Raw genomic sequence first — 17719 nt, 5'->3', positions numbered from 1 at the left:
TAAACACAAGAATCTTTTAAACAGATGACAATAGAGGCAAAAAATAGACAGACACCATGCAGCACCAAACTGAGGTTTACAAGCAGTATCAGTAGACTTCAGAGGTAAGGATACCTTTAGTGTATCAAACTAAGACACTAGTGCCCAAGGTTACAACTCAATCATCCCACGGAGACAAGGGATGTGGAAATGAGGCTTATGCTATCCTGAATCTACACTACTATTTTATGTTAAAAATAAACAGGGGGAGAGAAATGTGCACACTGAAGTGAGTTGACTGGTTTGTTTTAAATGCTTTTTCACTACAAGCCTCCACTGTACATGTTATAGGAATGTATCCTTCAGTCTGCACACATGTAGACACACTCAAACCTCACTGACCTCTCTTCCTTCCACATCTTCTGAGTTTAAAATACAAGCCAGACAAAACAGAATGATACCAGCTTTTATGGAATTTGGATCAGAATATAAACAAGGCGAATTAAAAGAGGCACTACTGAAGAGGATACCTTGTTCTAGAGCAATATTTTTCTAAAAGGAACCAAAGCTCGAGCCGTAAGTTCCTCTTTAGTATTTAGATCTCATTTATCACCTTTAACAGCTGAGGAGCCTATCCCACTGATGCAGCATTTCTGCCCAAACTGGTAACATGCAGTGAACTGAAGAGTAATTCCTCAATTACAGCACAGCACAGAAAAATTACACCCAGAGCTAGGAGAACTGAGTCAACATTCTCTCACAACTCATATCCTGCCAACAAGACTAGTGCCAGTGTTATCATGCTGCATGGCAAAACGGCACCTCCAGCTTGTACTCCACACAAATAAAGTATAGGATAATGTTTGTCACTCTCCAGAAAGGAAAATGTCAAATGTTCCCCAAAACTTCTCTATGCAAGAATTCAGACTGAACGGCCAAACAGCAAGCCTACAACTTTCAGATACCACCTGACAACCACCCACTGAGCTTTGGTAGCACAACTTAAAGGACAGCCCACCACGGGAGCATGAACAAGAACAAGTGCAAATAGTTTAAATGCCAAAGACCATTTCGTAAAAGCAGCAGATCACAGTAGTCCTGCATCTTGCAATATCTCTCTTGCAGTCACTGATACTTGGATTTTTTATTAATGTTCCTTGCATCCCAACAACCTGAGGCCAAAAACCTTCTATGGTTAAGCAGAGGTTTCATCTCCACTTGAAACGTGTACTGTACCAGTGTGTGTGACGCCTGGATGTTCTGAATGTGTGGAAGCAGTAAGTAGGCATTTGCTAGTTGCACTTCAGATTCTTCTGAAGAAGACATCAGAGTTCCTGTTCCAAAAACCTGGTGTTGAAAAAAGGTCATTACATCAACATCTAGTATTTCAGTTGTAAGAGCAACTTAAAAAATATATTGCTAATAATAACAATCTTCCCAAGAAACAGATCCGTTTTTCACATTAGATTCTTTCAAGGCTATTTATACACATAAAGTTCCAATGCAGAAAGTAACCATACATATAAATGGCACCTTAGAATCTTCATTCAGGCACTGTTGCAAAGACAAAACAAAGTACTCGCCAGCAGAGCATGAGATTATCTCAAAAAGAAAGTATCTAAATTCTCCTGGCTAGTCTTCAGGCAGTTAATACACATATCACCATTTACCTTAAAAATCAAAAAAAATAATTTCTGTTAATTTTTATTTTTAAACTCTGCAGTTTTCAGAACACTGTGAGATTTTTAAGTTGAATGCTTTTACTGCATTCATATTTTGTTCCACCAAGGTTAGTTTATGACAATGAGATGCATGATAAATGGGGAGATCAAGGAAGGAGGGATAATCATAGGTAAAGAACAATTGGGGGTTTTCACTTTTATGCAAAGATTTATTATTTTATAATAGAAAGAATCTGGATCTTTTTAATTAAGAGGATAATAAAATGCATTCTATGTTCACTGAAGATCTCTGACTACAGAGAGAAAATACCAGGTCAGACGGAATATGCCTTTTTTTCCCATTAGGTAATTACAAAGTACATTTTACTATAATAGTACCTCATTTCCATCTGGGTGATTGTTCTGTACATAGTCTTGCACAAATGCATTAGGAACATCAAATGTTTCAAGACTTTGGGGCTCTCAAGAGTGCTGTAACTGTGCATCAAACGCTCAAGTTACACCTGATTTTGAAACTCTTAAACCTAATGCAAGTTGAAATCATGGGCAGCTCCTTGCCCTGTTTCAGGTGTCTGGTGCAAACACCCATGAAAACCAGGCTGCTACTGATTTTTGCCGCAGTCCAACAGGAAAAAAACATGATTTTTAGGTGGCACTTAAAACTGCTTCCCTACAACTTGTTGAGAAAAAGGCCCTGTCTGAGTTGACTAAGCAATAAATTAAGGGGTCAGGAGTGAGCCCAAGGAAAGGAAAAATGTCAAAAAGAAAAGGTCAATCACTCTACAATGCACTTCTTCCTCATCCTTGATGAAATGTTCCTGTCAAATGTGGCATTACCTCTAATAAACACTAGATGAATGCAATGTTTGTATTAAAACTCATGCACTTAAATTGAAAGTACCTCAGTTTCAATTTAAGGAGCTTTGTTTTCCAGTACAGTATCAAAGCATAAGGATGAAATAGCTAAATGATTGATTAAAGCTGGCATTGTTTTTTAAGTCACTGAATTCAGACTTATATTATTTCTTTATAAAATGAATAAAAGCCAAGGATTGAGTATATAACGTCGAATATAAAATTTCTTAAAAGCCAAAGACCTGCTTGAATTAATTGGTTAATCAGAAAACAGACAGCTTTAATGCACAACCATTATTTTGACTTCCATGTTTTAAGGGCCTAAATCTCTCACCCTGTGCTGCATCCCTAATATGTTTACATAAAATCCTGCTGAGTAGCTGAAAACCACCTAAAATATTTTCCAATGAATTTTTCACAACAAATGCATTCCAGCACAGTGCGGTCTTAGACTTCAGTAGAATATGAAGCCATGATCTTGTAGGTACACACACACAAATACACTTGGTTTTACTAAAACAAGTAGCCCCATTAACAGTAGTAATTTTAACCATATATGTGTATGTGATTATGAGACAAGCACAATCTGCTAAAACAGATGAATTGTTAACATGACCCCATCAGACTTGTATCTGGAATTCAATGAACTTTGAAAGTCTCTAAAAATATGAAAATCACTTTATGAAACACAAGTAAATACAAAACTCCAGCTAAAAACAAGACTGGTTACCTGATATGAAAGTACTCCATGAGATGAGGTATTTATAAATACTGAGCTTTCAATACTGCCTTCTTCTGTTGGCAGGAAGAGTACTCTGAAAGACATCTTTCCCATCGCTGGAATCACCTGCAGAGACCACAGAGAGGCTTGCTTGCTTGGTGCCAGTGATCACACACCCACCAACCAGTCACACAACCCTCATGCACACCCTCTCTGTAGATCCCACTAAGCAGAACCTCAACACTGCGAGGTTTATCTGTCCACAACTCAGCTAGCTCAGGCCTTGTTGGTCAGGGCTGCTTTTTGTGTAATTTGTTAACCACGCAGCACTGACAGTCTGCATGCACAAAAACACTTCCCCACAGAGAGAGAAATGGCTATTACAAAGTGAATCAATCCCCCCATGATACAAAGTCAAATGAGTCAAAGCTGAACTGAGGCATCACTGTTAGTAACCAGATAATCTATCTGGAAGAAAAACTACGTTTATGTCTGCACAGTAATACCCCAGATGAAAACATAATAAAATCCCTTTGCACATCAGCAGAGGATGAAATCTGGGCTTCATCAAACTGAGATCACAGCAATTAATTCTTAACATGCACTATATTGTTATACATAGTTAAAAAAAATCAGAGTTAAATTAATGGTCTTACATCATAAAGGCAACTATGCTCATAATTGCAATACAAAATGCATAAAACATTTCACTGCAGGTTTTTCTGAGGAATATTCAACACCATTCAAAAGACTGAGAATTCAAGGCTGTAAAACACCCACATGCCAGGGATTACTGCATAGAACAGAATGAGATCTAAACAGCCTCCCTAACACTGAAAAATTCTTCTCTTCCTCTGTTACTGTCAAACACATTTCCTATTGTAGGTTTTGGATGTTTCCTCCCATACCAGTCTAAGTAGAAAAGAGCAAAAAAACCACTAGCAAAATAGAAAAAGAGTTGGAGGTCCTACAAAAAGCACGAAGAGAAAACAGAGAATGAGGAGCTTATGCCAAAGGAAGCACGAAGTCTTGGCACTTGGCCATTACATAGTTTCCAAAAGTACATCAACACTCACCCGGCTATGAGCAGGAGACACATGAAACTGTCTAGTAGCTGTAAACACTGAATGGACTACAACATCTCTATCTCTACTAGGATTGTAGGCATGCAGCATTTTAGCTCTGGGTAACCCCAGTAACCTAAAGTAGAGGGGGGAAAAAAGAGAAATGAATTATTCACTCAATAGGCACAGGCAATGTATGAAAAAAAGCAACAAACACAAACCGCTTTAAAACATGTTGATCTGCAACAATTACCCAGATGTAACTCATCTTTGGAAACACATCTAACAAATTTTGCCCTTAGTATACAAATACATAACACTGGGACTTGAGAGGTGAACTTCACCAAAACTTTCTGGACTCACTGGGAGCTTATGGAAAAAATAATACTTACAAAGCACAAAGTTTTGATTAAACAGTTTTATGTAACTGAAGTCTGGTTTTGTCAGCTAGAGCAATGATCCTCTTAAGGCTTTCTGCTTTAGTTAGTACATCCTAAAATTCAACATCTTAGACATTCCTCCAGTGAATTCCCTGAAACATTCCTTTAAATCACAAGGGGATTGTGTTTCTTTCTGGTTACCAACAGACCAAAGACTCATTACCATTTAAGAATAATTTTTAAAGTTTTCTGAAAAGAGATGTAAGAAAAAATCTCACATATTCTACCAGTATGTTTTGCCTGGGACTTTCCAGGTTTTATTTTCAGAAGTTAAACGAAACAAGAAGCTCTCCCTCCACTAGGAAGGCAATCACTCAAAAACGAGCAACCAGCATGCAACAATGATTTCCAGAATGCATTACAGTTCCCTAATACCTTTTCCTCCTTCTTAGAACTATGTTGATTTTAACTTACAAAGCATTGCAAGGCAAGAAAAGCAGTTCCATCTCCACGGCAATTACTTACTACTTCTCCGCTTTTTGGAGGATGGCACGACCTCAGCTAATGCTCTCTACCTAAAGAGAACTCAGTAGATCTGTTCCTCAATGCTTCGTTATTAACCAAATTAACAATGACCTAAGATACTCACTGCATTCCAAAATGCAGAACTGATGGGTGAAAATGTAAGGCCTTCCCATTTGGAGGCATCTTTGCTGAGAAGCTGAAAAGAAAACAAGCCACAATTAGTATTTAGTGTGCATGATGCTACACTTTGCGAGAAAGGAAGATACAATACACACTCTTAACTCTTTACATTCTGAGTATTTTCTCATCCATTTCCCAATCTTTTCATACGTTCCTCACTGCCATAAGACTGACCTTATAAGAAAGGAAAGTGCATGCTAAAAGTGCAGTTTGAAACATATGCCATTACAGAAGCAGTGCTGCCTTGGACAATCTCCCTTTCCTGAACATACCTCCCCAATCACACTGATAACACCTGTTCAGGGGGCTGTGCAGTGAACTACAGACAGAAAAAAACCAAAAAGAGTCCTGGGGAATGAAAACTACATCAGCATGGAGCAGATCCCCAGTTTGGGCAATTCCACATCTATGCAAGCACTGGTACGAGCGCACCCAGAGGTGCAGAGGTAGTGGAGTAAATAGCAGCTTGGGCAAAGACCAACATCAAATGAAACATTTGTGTAACTGTGGCTTTAACGCAAAAGTCAACTCATTTCTTCTGTGCAAAAGAGAGTAAAAAAATACATTGAAAAACATACATCATCATCTTTCCTTTGCCCTAGGAAAATTCACAGTTCTAGAGCATTTTTAGCTTATTTCAACATTAGCTGATAACCTATAATACAGAAAACCCATGACATCTTCACCATTTTCTCAATTAAAACTTGTCCTCTGCAAGTCCCAACAACTACAGCAGTAAAAAAAAAAAGCCCAGCACTTGTTCATTACATCTGTGTTCCCAGTTCTACGTTGCTAAAAATTTCCCCAGAAGCTGCCTGCATGTCACATAGCCAGAACCAGTTTCATCTTACTGGGTGATGCTAATAAGCATCCTAGCAAGGATGAGTCTGAAGGGAGAGATAGACTGCAGTCTCACTAGTTATCCAGCTGTTTTGTGTAGTGTGTGGTGGTAGAGTTCATTGGTTCCAAATTTTTAAATGTAGTTTTGTAACATGACACCTTTAATATCGGCAGCTATATTCCAAAGCAATATAGAAATAGTAATTTATTACCAGTCAGGACAAACCATGTTTATTATGAAAACCCACAACTTTTATGAAAGCATAGACTCATACAAGGGAGAAAATTCCCTTGCCGCTGTAGCAAGAGTAATGCAATATATCCACGTAGCATTCCTGGGGAGCTGCTAGTGACAGTCTCCTTCCAACCACCTTGTCTCTGCTGCAGTCAGCTCTTGTTCCGGTCCTAGAAACACCACAGCAATGCTGCAACTCCTTCTCCTTCCAAAAATCAGTCTCGGGGACATACCCAGAAGGAAAACCTGAGTACTGTTGTAAACATACACAAATTAAAATTACTACTATAGTAAAAGCCACAGACATTTGGAGAAGGCACGATTCTTGAAGGTCCTCAGATACTTTTTGCATACACACACACAGAGGCAGAATACAAGTTAAGCCAGTGGTTGTTTGGGCACTACAGAATGACCTTGAACCCCACTACCACTTAAGTTTCCAGCATCTTACAGATTCTGCTGAAATAACTTTTCCCAACCAAAAAACCCTTGCTGAGAACAGCAAGAAGCCAAGTGCCTCTCTCTGCCAATTCGTGCAATTGGCAAAGGCTCTCCAAGACTTGCTAACCTTCTTTGTAGAGAGAGCTCTAGCAGCATCAGTTCTTTTCCTCTCAACCCTCACGCTCTGCAATAGGTACCAAATGCACAACTGGGTGCAAATCCATCTGTGGATGCGTTTGTCTTGGGTGAACATGGCCATGCACTGTATTGTTGTTCAGTCAACCCTCTACCAGTTAGAAAATGGGAAAAGCCTGTGAGACCAGCAGCAGGAGGATCCCAGGGCTTCCATCCATTCCTGGAGAAGTCAGCCTAGACCTGGGATGGCTGAAGCTAAGCCTCAGCTACTAACAAACTCTGCAGGCTCTGAGGTGGCTCCTGAGCATGGAGATAACTTGGGGCATCCCTGCACACAGCTCACCTGGGAATGGTCTCGTGGTTACAAGACACCCAGCTTCTGCTTTGCACCCCACAAAAGCTGCTGAATGGCTTCAAGCCCCAGCCTGGCCCCAAAAGCAGAACAGCCACATTCCTATGGCACTTTGCCCACCACCCAGCCGCTGTCCAGCTCCACGGCGCCTGCACTGATTATCAGTGCTCCTGAAGTACTGCCAAAAAATAACTTGAGAGCTTTTTCTTCAACAGCAGGACTAGTGGAAAGAGATCTACCACTCTTTTGGGTTGAGGATTTTTTCCCCTCACAGGCGATAACAGGTTGGAATAGTGGGAATGGGCAAGGGAACATTCTGTCCATCACACCTGAACAATAAGGATTCTCAAGGCCACCACTACAGAGAGAAAGAGGCAAGTCCATCCACACCAGAACTGCACTCCTCCAGTGTACTACTGCAAGTACTGCAAGGCAGCTGGAAGCTGGCAGAACACCATTGCACATCCCTGCGCTCCAAACACAATTCAGCACATTCAGATCTCTGGGGGGGATCTGACACAGAAATAAACACAGGCAATTTATTAAGACATCTAAATTTTGAAGTCACTTAACAAAAAAATAACTTTTTTTTTTTTTAAGTACCTCATCTCACCAACAGATTCACCTAAAAGAGAGGGTGAGCCCAAGAAACCCGCAGCTCCAGCTCATCACTCCGGTTCACAGAAAACCCGTCAGAGAGGGACAAATCCTGAGCAGGCACACAACTGCCAGCTCCAGGAACACAGGCTGGGGAAAAAAGTGGAGGTGGAGCAGGTAAAAAGACTGGAAGGGAAGGTGGGATGAGGAAGAGGAGTGACACCAGGGGGGAAAAAAAGCAGGATGGAGGAATGCAAGCACTCTCAACTACCTCTGCAAGTGGAGAAACACATAACTCTAGAGCAGCAATTTCAAGGGCTTTTGCTGTTGTTTTTTAAAAGTGCATGATCTGTAAAATGTGAAGCCATCATATTCCCTCCACTGAGAAGCCCCAGAACTGCTTGTCTGTAGGGAAAAGGGCAGCTGAGAACATGGAGAAGTTCCAGCCTTTTACAACATTTCCTGCTCCAGGAAAGAACATTTTGGTGTCCTGTTGATGTGGGACTAACAAAATGGGATGCTAATACAGGGATGCTGAGAGCACTGTCAAATATACCATTGAAACTGGTTTGCCCTTGCTTTGGGTTCTGTTAGTCTTCATGCAATAAGTAAAACTAGGTAAGCAACCAGATCAGCATAATTTTATGTGTTTATTTACAGTCTTAAACCCTAATAGTTTTATGCAATGTATACTACAAACATTTGTTTGAAATAGGCAAAACCCTTTTATTTCCCCCAAAGTTCAATAAAAATAAATCTTCCTTCACAGAAGATTTATTCTTAATTCACTGTCCAATATCACAAGACAAATATTTCTCCTAAAAATCCAAAGACCAAATCTATTCTGAATAAAATGCTGGGGCTTACACTGGAGGCTTTTTTGGCTTGTTTTGCTTTTTTTTTCTTAATGAAACTTTAAAACTGAGTTAATTCATCTTACTATACACATAAAACACTCAATCTGTAGAATAAGCTGCATCTGACCAGGAGTGAAGGAAGTTTATCCAAATGTTCCTTTCTCTTCAATTTAAGTCCTTTAAGCTCCTTTAAGTCTTCCTTGTATCTTTATTTCTTCACTTTAATTGATTATATTTTCTTAGCAAGCGTATTATCTGATGATTGAGACAGCAACATCTGTAGTTGAGAATAATCATAATTGCTACATGGTGAAATTCCTTTCTTTTTTGTACCCTTTCTTCTTCCTTCCTTTTTGTACCCTTTGTTCATAGCAGATGATGAAATAGCAAGCCAGGGAAAGGCATTTCATTGTTGAGTCTTTTGCTTTGTGGCTGCAGGGTGTTCTTGGAAGCAGCAGGCAAAAAGAACTGGGTTCTTAAACATACAAGAGGTCCTTTTAGAGTGAATCTGTTTAGGCAGTACTGTTTTATTTTTCAGTATATTGATAAAAGTAGACTTTTACTTATGTTGAGCATTTCAGCACTTTGTACCACCAATGCAGCAATGGTAATGAACCCACAAGATGAGGGTTTGAGATACGAAAGCATGTATGCATTGTATTGTACAGGAAAGCACAACCTTTTTATGTAAACTGAAACAGAGAAAAGGAAATTTCAAACCTCTCATTTTTACTGACTAATTTTAGATTCATTCCTCTAAACTACACCTGACAAAGACAGAGCAGAATGGCACACGTAGAGAAACAACCAAACCCAAATACTTTTAATCATTCTGATTAGAGCTGATGAAAAGAAATTATTTAGACAAATGAAAACAGGTAATTAAGAGGAAATTGATAGCAGTAGAATACGTAGCTGAACCAAAATCTTCTGCAAAACTACTACAAACTTTTCCTTTATCATATCCCTAGTCCCTCTCTTCTCTCAAATTCCCCCTTTACCAAAGGCAGTAAAAGCACCAAGTTGTATTAGGAAGGTTAAACTACAGCTCCTGAAAGGCACAGAGGAGTTTTGAAAGATATTATGAAATTGTTTGGAAATACAAAATTAAAACTTCAGTTTACCATCAAGGCAACTCTGCCAAAACCAGAAACAGGAATAGTTTTAAATAGTGATTTTTTTTTTGCCCCTGTCACCAAATTTATGTTCCTTCCTAGAGGCAGAAAGAGTCCACAGAAACTAGAAAATAGTTCAGCTTGCAACAACCCTACAGAACTCATGGGCAAGCTATACATGGTGTGCCACTGTAGGGCTCTGGCACTTGGAGAAGTGCAGTCATGCTCACCACCTCAGCTCCAGAGACTTGCAGGAAGCCCTGTACTGACCTGTGACTACTCAGTCTGTCAAGATTTTTTTTATTTTTTAAAGAAGAATGACCAACAGATACAAGAACACAAATGTGAATTTCAAACACTGAAAAACTAGAAGTCAAAAAGCTTCCCTATTTTTAGCACGGCATTGTTTAGGGAAGAGGGGGAGGACTGACTCACTGCTGCTGAACGCTTGGGATTTGAAACCCATGGTTAGGAATTCACTTACATGCTTTACCAGAGAGCTGTGCTGCTACTGGTAGAAGTTCTTTACTATGAAGGTGGTGAGGCACTGGAACAGGCTGCCCAGAGAAGCTGTGGATGCGCCATCCCTGGAAGTGCTCAAGGCCAGGATGGATGGATGGAGACACTGAGCAATCCGGTTTGGTGGAAGGTGTTCCTGCCCATGGCTGGGAAGGTGGAACTAGACTGAGGTCCCTTCCAACCCAAATCGCTCTGATTCTGGAAGAAGGATGGTTGTCTTTATTTCCTCTGAACTACACTGTGTACAACAGGGACTGAATCCTAGACTGTGGAAAGCAGGGAAGGTCAAAACAGTGTTCTACCCACCAACTAAGGAGCACACACATGCCTGCTATTTTGCATGTTTTGGCTACAGGAAAGAGACGCTAAAAAACAAACAAAAAGCAACCCCAAAAGCAAACAAACAAACCCATCAGTGAAAAGGATGAGACAGCCTCTCTAAAAACACTTGGCCTCTTGTGCATTGCTCTCCTCCAACAACTCAAGCATCCCTCTGCTACCTGACTCTAGTGCTGGTGCTTCCACTGCCCTAAGTTGTCTTCCAGGCAAACTTCTCTCCTCTTGCTTCCTGTGCTCCCTTTTCCTACCCAAGTCTGCAGTAACATTTATACAAACCATTATTACCAGAATTCAGAACCTAACCCAGCAGTGCTTCAGTTTTACTTATTACAAAACAACAAAATTGCAATCATCAAACTTGCAGTATCTCACAGTATAGCCCTTAAAGTCATATTTCTCAATGGAATGTAAATGGAAAGAAAGATTAAAAACCTGACTTTGCTCCCTAACCTCACACTCAGTCTCCTTCAAAAATGTCCAAAGAAGTTAAATGCAGATCACAATAAAAATAAGATTAAGACTTGTGAAGAAACCTAGTGAAGATGATCCACAAAGTGCTATAGCAAGCATATGGGTGAAAAGGCTTCTTTCTTCAGCTGTGCCTGTGGTTTGTATTTTAATAGCATGAGAAGCACAGTAAAAAGCATGTTTAACAACAGAATTATTCCCTCCCATAAATAAGTCCTCAACTTCTGAAATAACTGCAATCTGTAGTAAATTAAGATATTAATTCTCAATGACTTGAGTTCCTTTGGAATTGTTTTCTGAAACCTCTTCTTTTGAAATTCTTTAACCACCAAATATCAAGCAACAACCAACACTCTCTAGAGATGGTTCAGGGGGACCATGTATATTTTGGGCATCTTGGATAGACAGTAACTAAGTTATTTGCTTTGGAAGAGTGTACGGAGTCCACTAGTTCAAAATGCACATCAAACATATTTTCATCCAAAGGATCTCTACCACTGCCAGCATTGCCCAAATATCCTGGCAAGCAGAACATCCACCTTCAATTTACTTTTGGCTTCATATAATTTAACAATTGCCTTTTCATTCTGCAATATTTCACATGGCAAACTCTAAGTTCATAAGACAATGATAACAGCTCTCAAATAAAACCTTTAGCTGCCCTCTCTCTTTTTTAGCCTCTTTACAATTCATCTTTTTTTAAGAAGTCAGCAATCTTCTGTTAGATTTGAAATTTCAGAAAAAATAGTTTATTATTCTTTTTAAGTTCTTCGCAAGACAATTTAAAAGAGCTACCTGCCTAATAAAAACAGTTTTGGTTCCATCAGGAGCCTTAGTACTCTTGACATTTTATATTTAATTACCAGGTCCTGGACTCATGGGGTTGTGAGAAAATACTGTATTCCATGTCTTTTTAAAGAATGCTTCTAGCCCATGAGTATGCAAAATAAAAACACAAACCCTGAAACAGCTCACACTATTTTTTCCCCTTTTTAATCTTCAAAACTTTTTAGCCAAATTCACTTGAGTAATTTGCTTATCCTGTAGTTGCCAAACTCAAAAAAAACCCAAACAAACAAACAAAAGCCAAGAACATTTAAACTGTCTGCATAACACAGGTTTGTTCTTCAAAAATTGCCATTAAAACCACAAATAATTCCTTATTTTGCCTTACTCAATTAACTGGCATTAAGAACGGCAGTCAAACTTGAAGCACCCTGGCCTATTTAGTACATAAAAATAAACGGGTGCTTTTTGAAGAACACTGCTCAACTACCACAGCTCAAACCGCTTTCAAGAGAAGCTGTGAGACTCCACACCTCTGCAAGACCACACCATTGAGCCAAACTCCGGCCCAGAACCTCTAAACTGAAAATGAAACATTTGCAAGTGAGATGTGCTGCTCACTTATCTTTTTCAGACACGTTGAAAACACGAGCCCTAGAGAAGGAGTAGAAAGAGAAGTACCTGGAGAAAAGGCTTTCGCAGCGCCAGGATGTTGCCTTCTGTGCCTAAAAACAAAGCACTGACCGCAAGCCTTATGCTGTAATACCATGAAATTTAAATCACCATTCCCTACCCACGGTTTTCAAAGCCTGTTATTGGAAGCAGTCAAAATTCACAGCATGGCCCCAAGAAAGAGGCAGGATAAAAGAACCTTAGCAGAGTCAGAGCATGGGCCACAAATCCACCTGACTTGTACCTAAAGAGAACAATCATTTTTACTTCCACCTGCCTTGTACCTAAGGAGAACATAATTATTTTTATTACTAGATAGCAAAGAACTTATTTCTGTTCTTATAACGGCAAACAGAAATTTTAGTAGCAAGGGCAGTTTTTAAGCATAGTCCTACACTAACAATTAAGAATTGAACAAAGGAAGAGGCAGATACTTCAGAAGAGACAAATGCCAATTCTATCACACCTGCCTCAACTAAATTATGTAAAAGTTACAATGAAAACACTTGCCATTCCAGCAGCATGTCTATAGGAGAATTACCAGTAGAAAGAAGAGATCCAAGTGAAAACAGATCTCATCATTTTAACGCAGCAACTGCAACTCTCTTTTTACCAGTTAAAATAAAAATTCATTTGATCAAACACACCCAATTTTACTCAAAAACTCTCCCGAAGATGAAGAGCGAAGGGCCAATTTCTGTCAAGTCAGCAGCAAAACTCCTTCCAGTGTTTCGCTTCCACATGCCAGGGAGACCGGTTTTTCTCTGGCTAGGGAAATCCGACTCCTGCCTTGAGAAAAGGGGGAGGCACTGGCAGGAAGCACCGTAGGGCTGCAAAGCTCACGGCAATAGGAAGTTACATTCTTGTCAAACATCATTGCACCCAACCATTTCCTTTTTCTACTACCAGCCACAGCCAAAAATTTCTATCTTGATGAAAACCATTTCAAGTTAGAGCAGTTCAGCAAAATGCATGAAAAAGTTCCGTGGTCACTGATAAACTTGACCAGCTTAATAATTAAGAGTGATAATCTTCCTGTGGGAGCTGCCTTTTGCTGTTTCTACATAATCCAAGCCTTTTAATTTCTTTATATAATAAAAGAGTATAGGCCAGTAGGGCACCAAAGGCACTTATTTGCTTGGTAAATCTTAACAGCCCATAGGAAACCTTTACACTGAAACCATTAAGTACAAAAAAACCCACTACCCTTCCCTGTGCATCCCTCCCTCCCACCACCACCACCCAGGAAAACTAAAAGAACACTAATTAAAAAGGAAGCTAAGCAAATACAAGAAAACTCAGATCTAGTACTTAAATTAAAAGTAATAACTTCTGCTTTTAATTTCTTTCCTTTGGTCTTGACAGCACACCTGATACCAACTGCCCTGAAAAGAAGTCATGGAAAAGTCACCAAGTTCACGTCTCAAAGCTACAAAACATCTGACACAATAGTGGAAAACATCAGTCCGGACTTTGCATGTTTTCTGTTTTGTGGATTTCAGCCCCAATTTTTAAATACAAAGTATAACCTTTGAGCATCAACCTTTATGAATAGTATTTACCAACGAGCATCCAATACCATGCCTTGTTTAAGCCAGTGTAGGAAGACAACCAAAATGAGCTCAGTATGAACAACTAAACGAGTTATTTCCACAGCACTTTAACCGACAGCCTCAAACGTGCAAATGCAAAAAAGCAAACACTACAATACATAGTTTCAATGCATTGGGCAGCAATTTATTTTACAAACTGATAAGATGCTGGGGAAGTCCCTCTCAAAAACTTAAAACAATGCACCACTTACAAAATCCCTTTACCAAACATTTGCTTGAGTAACACATCAAGACCAGTTTTCTCACTGCTATATTTCAGTTTTATAAGGAGAAAAACTATTGATTGCCAAATTTTTTAAAAACTTAATCTCCTCTAGCAAATGAAACTTCATACAAGAATTTCTGAAGCATGTCCAAACTGCAACAAATTTAAACTACAGAATAGCTTTCTAAAAAATATCTGATCTTTCATGTCATTGAAAAGCATTTTCACAAGCTGTTCTATATGAATATGAAATTATGAGGCAAATAAAAACATAAGGAGAAGGAGCAAGGCTACATTTTTCTTAAAAGTCCTTTAAGCCTGGTGCTGCAGGGTGAAGCTGCAGTTACACAGTTGTCCTGAGTACAGCAGGGAAACAGCAGCTGCTCCCCCACAGGCCACTACCAAATCCAAAGAATGAAAAGTCAAAGATAAGCCATTACCCACCCAAATAGCAACACCGAAAAAGTAGCTTTGACTCCAAATCAACACCTCCATCTCACAAGAGCATCACTCTCTTGTTCTTGTTACCATTCGTCCCAGTTGGGATGTACTGTATCCTCTTTATTCCCCCTCCAAACGTTTTCGTGTCACTTGACAAAGCTTTTTGTTCCTGTCCAAGTAACCTATTGGATCTGTGTTATTTTACCTATGTGATGTGTGGTATATTTTTTTAGATAGGACATAAAATACAGAACCATTTTCTTACTAAGACCCTTTTTAAAATAGCAATAAAAATTGCAGAGTACTTTTATTGTTCACTCATATTTTATTAACTGACAGCACTGTGCATTTTCACCTTCATCTGTATGCTGCAATAGTCATATAAACCTTCTCTCAAACTAAGAGCTTTTTTTTCCAGCTTGCCATACAAAACTCCAGTTATACTTCAAAGTACATCCCCTCCTGCAAGAAGGAAAAGAAAGGGGGAATCCTCCACAGCATGGGATCATTTTCACTTTTTCTCCTAAAGGCAGTAAACCCCATGGTGACAGGGCACCATGCAGACTGCCAGCAAAAGTCCCTTGGCTGTCCCTTTTGAAAAGAACGGCTTGCTGAGCTCACCTGCCTTGTGTCACTTGGCGCTCTGGGTTCTGCTGTGCAAAATGGAAAGACAGCTTCATGGCTTAGTGCTATTAATAAAGGCAAGCATGCTCACAGTGTATTTCTGACCTACTCCTAAGGACTACTGTATATTTATAATTCACTAGGTTATTTTTTAAAGGAAACGGATATGAAAAAAATTATACCAGAAAACTCAAGCTGGTAAAAATAAAAAAAAATTGACATTAGCAGGATGAGTAGTTACAATACTTATCACAGAAATTACTGGGTCCTTACAGAACATCTGGGATCTGCTGAAGTCAATGCACAGCATATGCTCGCAGCCCGTTTCTTCTAACATACAAAATGCTGCAACCTCCTGCTCCTATGCAATGCAGAACCATATGAAACACACTCTGTTTCACAGGTTTATGAACAAAATGTCTACCAGCAAGGAAACCTCAGGTATGTTACTGCTTTGAATTCCAGCAAGGGGTACCTAAAGCCCACAAGTTAACATTTGCTTCCTTCACTGGGATAGCTGATGGGGAAAGAAAGAGGAGGAAAAATAGCTGAAAAAACCAAAAGGAAGTCAGCTTTTATTATTTTATATAAGATTTAAAAAGTGCTTGCAATCAAGTACAGTATTAAGACTCCACCTCCCCTAGATTCTTGCATTTCCTCCTGTATTTCAAAGCTAAGAAGCTAATCAGAGTTTACCAGCTTGAAATTTTCACCTGTGAAACCAAAGGCAAAGAATCAGTAATGCTATTTTTTAGATTTTTGACAACCTCAAACTAGACATCTGCTTCCACTGCAAGAAATGGCGCACTTTCCTTTAGTCTGCTTCACTCAGGGTTTCTCAAGCTGCCCACGAGAGGAAAAGCTCTTTCAGACAGGCCAAAGGTCTCTCTGGCAGCACAAAGGTGTATTTAACTGATCCTGGCCATACATCTCTCAACTCTCCATCCTCTGCAAGGCAAGCGAATTAATATCATGGTCCTGCCTGGGAACTGCACAAAGTCCTATGGAAGCCAGCAGGGCTTCTCATGGGCAGAGGGGTAGCTGGGGTGGGCCGAGGAGCAGGACCAACACAAAGCACTTTGCCCCTTCTGATGGGCACAGCTGGATATGACAGCCACGCATCTGACCTAAGAGCACGACAGAAAGCATGGCAAGTGCATCCAGCCTCTGTACAGGTTTCTTCTGTCACTCCACAGCAATATTTTACACCAAAAAAGGAGCAATGAGGCTTTGTAAGGCAGATCTTCAATCGCGTCAAAATGGAAGTTGTGGCTTTTGGCAGGAGTATGGCAAAAAAAGGAAATAAAGAAGCTTGACAAGGTGCCCCAAACCACAGCCAACAGCAGGTAATACATGGATTTGTAGCTACCACAAGGTCACATTTTTGACATAGCATCATATCTTCCTGCAGCTTGCAAGACTTCAGTGGGTAGAGGGAAAACACAAAAGGCATGGGTGTTCAAACCAAGAGTCATAGTCCCCAACCCAGTAAATGCACCTGAAACAACTTAGCCTCCAAACCAAGCATCACAACAAAACCACAGAGGACATGGGGCAACCTGCAGTTCTCCAAGTCTCAAACAATTCCTCAGTTTGGGAACAAAAGCGAAGGTTCCTATCTTTAAATTTGGAAGTGTACACTCTATATGGCTGGGCACTGCCCTGCCCTCCCTGCACAGCAAACGTTTCAGTCATTGTTTCAGGAACAAACCATCCCCCAAACACAGCCCACCGTTTCAATGACCAGAAAGCATGAATAATTGTTTTTATTTACAAGGAAAGGAAAAAAAAAACAAGCAAGACTGAAAGCATGGGGACCAGGGCAGGGGTACGTGTTTGTTTTAAAGCGCCTACCCACATCTGCAGGATCAGCCACATTATCCCAGCAACACTGAGAATGCTCACAAAGGCCAGAAATGTCCCCTTTTCAAAAGGGCAGTTTAAACACTGCAGAAACTGGGTCAGCAACAGGCCACAGAAATACCTAAGCAGGCAGCAGGCACCTCTAGAGCTGTAGGCAGCAGGCTTGCAGCAAAGGCTTTGAATAAAAGACAGAACACACCAAGACAGAAATCAGACAATAGCTATTGAAGT

At 39.9% G+C, this 17719-nt stretch overlaps 1 protein-coding gene across 2 annotated transcripts in view; it reads right to left on the bottom strand.

Moving 5' to 3' along the window:
* Positions 1 to 17719, bottom strand: part of TMEM131L (transmembrane 131 like) — a 79456-nt gene that overhangs the window by 40128 nt on the left and 21609 nt on the right. For both annotated transcript variants that reach the window (XM_071556128.1, XM_071556129.1), the window contains exons 4-7: positions 5331 to 5402; positions 4314 to 4437; positions 3247 to 3363; positions 1216 to 1326 (exon numbers count right to left, since the gene is read on the bottom strand). In XM_071556128.1, the coding sequence (XP_071412229.1) occupies positions 1216 to 1326; positions 3247 to 3363; positions 4314 to 4437; positions 5331 to 5402 (424 nt within the window). The remainder of the gene's footprint in view (positions 1 to 1215; positions 1327 to 3246; positions 3364 to 4313; positions 4438 to 5330; positions 5403 to 17719) is intronic.

The sequence above is a fragment of the Pithys albifrons genome, chromosome 5 (genome assembly GCF_047495875.1).
Source record: "Pithys albifrons albifrons isolate INPA30051 chromosome 5, PitAlb_v1, whole genome shotgun sequence".
Taxonomy (NCBI): domain Eukaryota; kingdom Metazoa; phylum Chordata; class Aves; order Passeriformes; family Thamnophilidae; genus Pithys; species Pithys albifrons.
The sequence above is the reverse complement of the archived record's forward strand: the minus strand, read 5'-3'. Positions and strand labels throughout refer to the sequence as shown.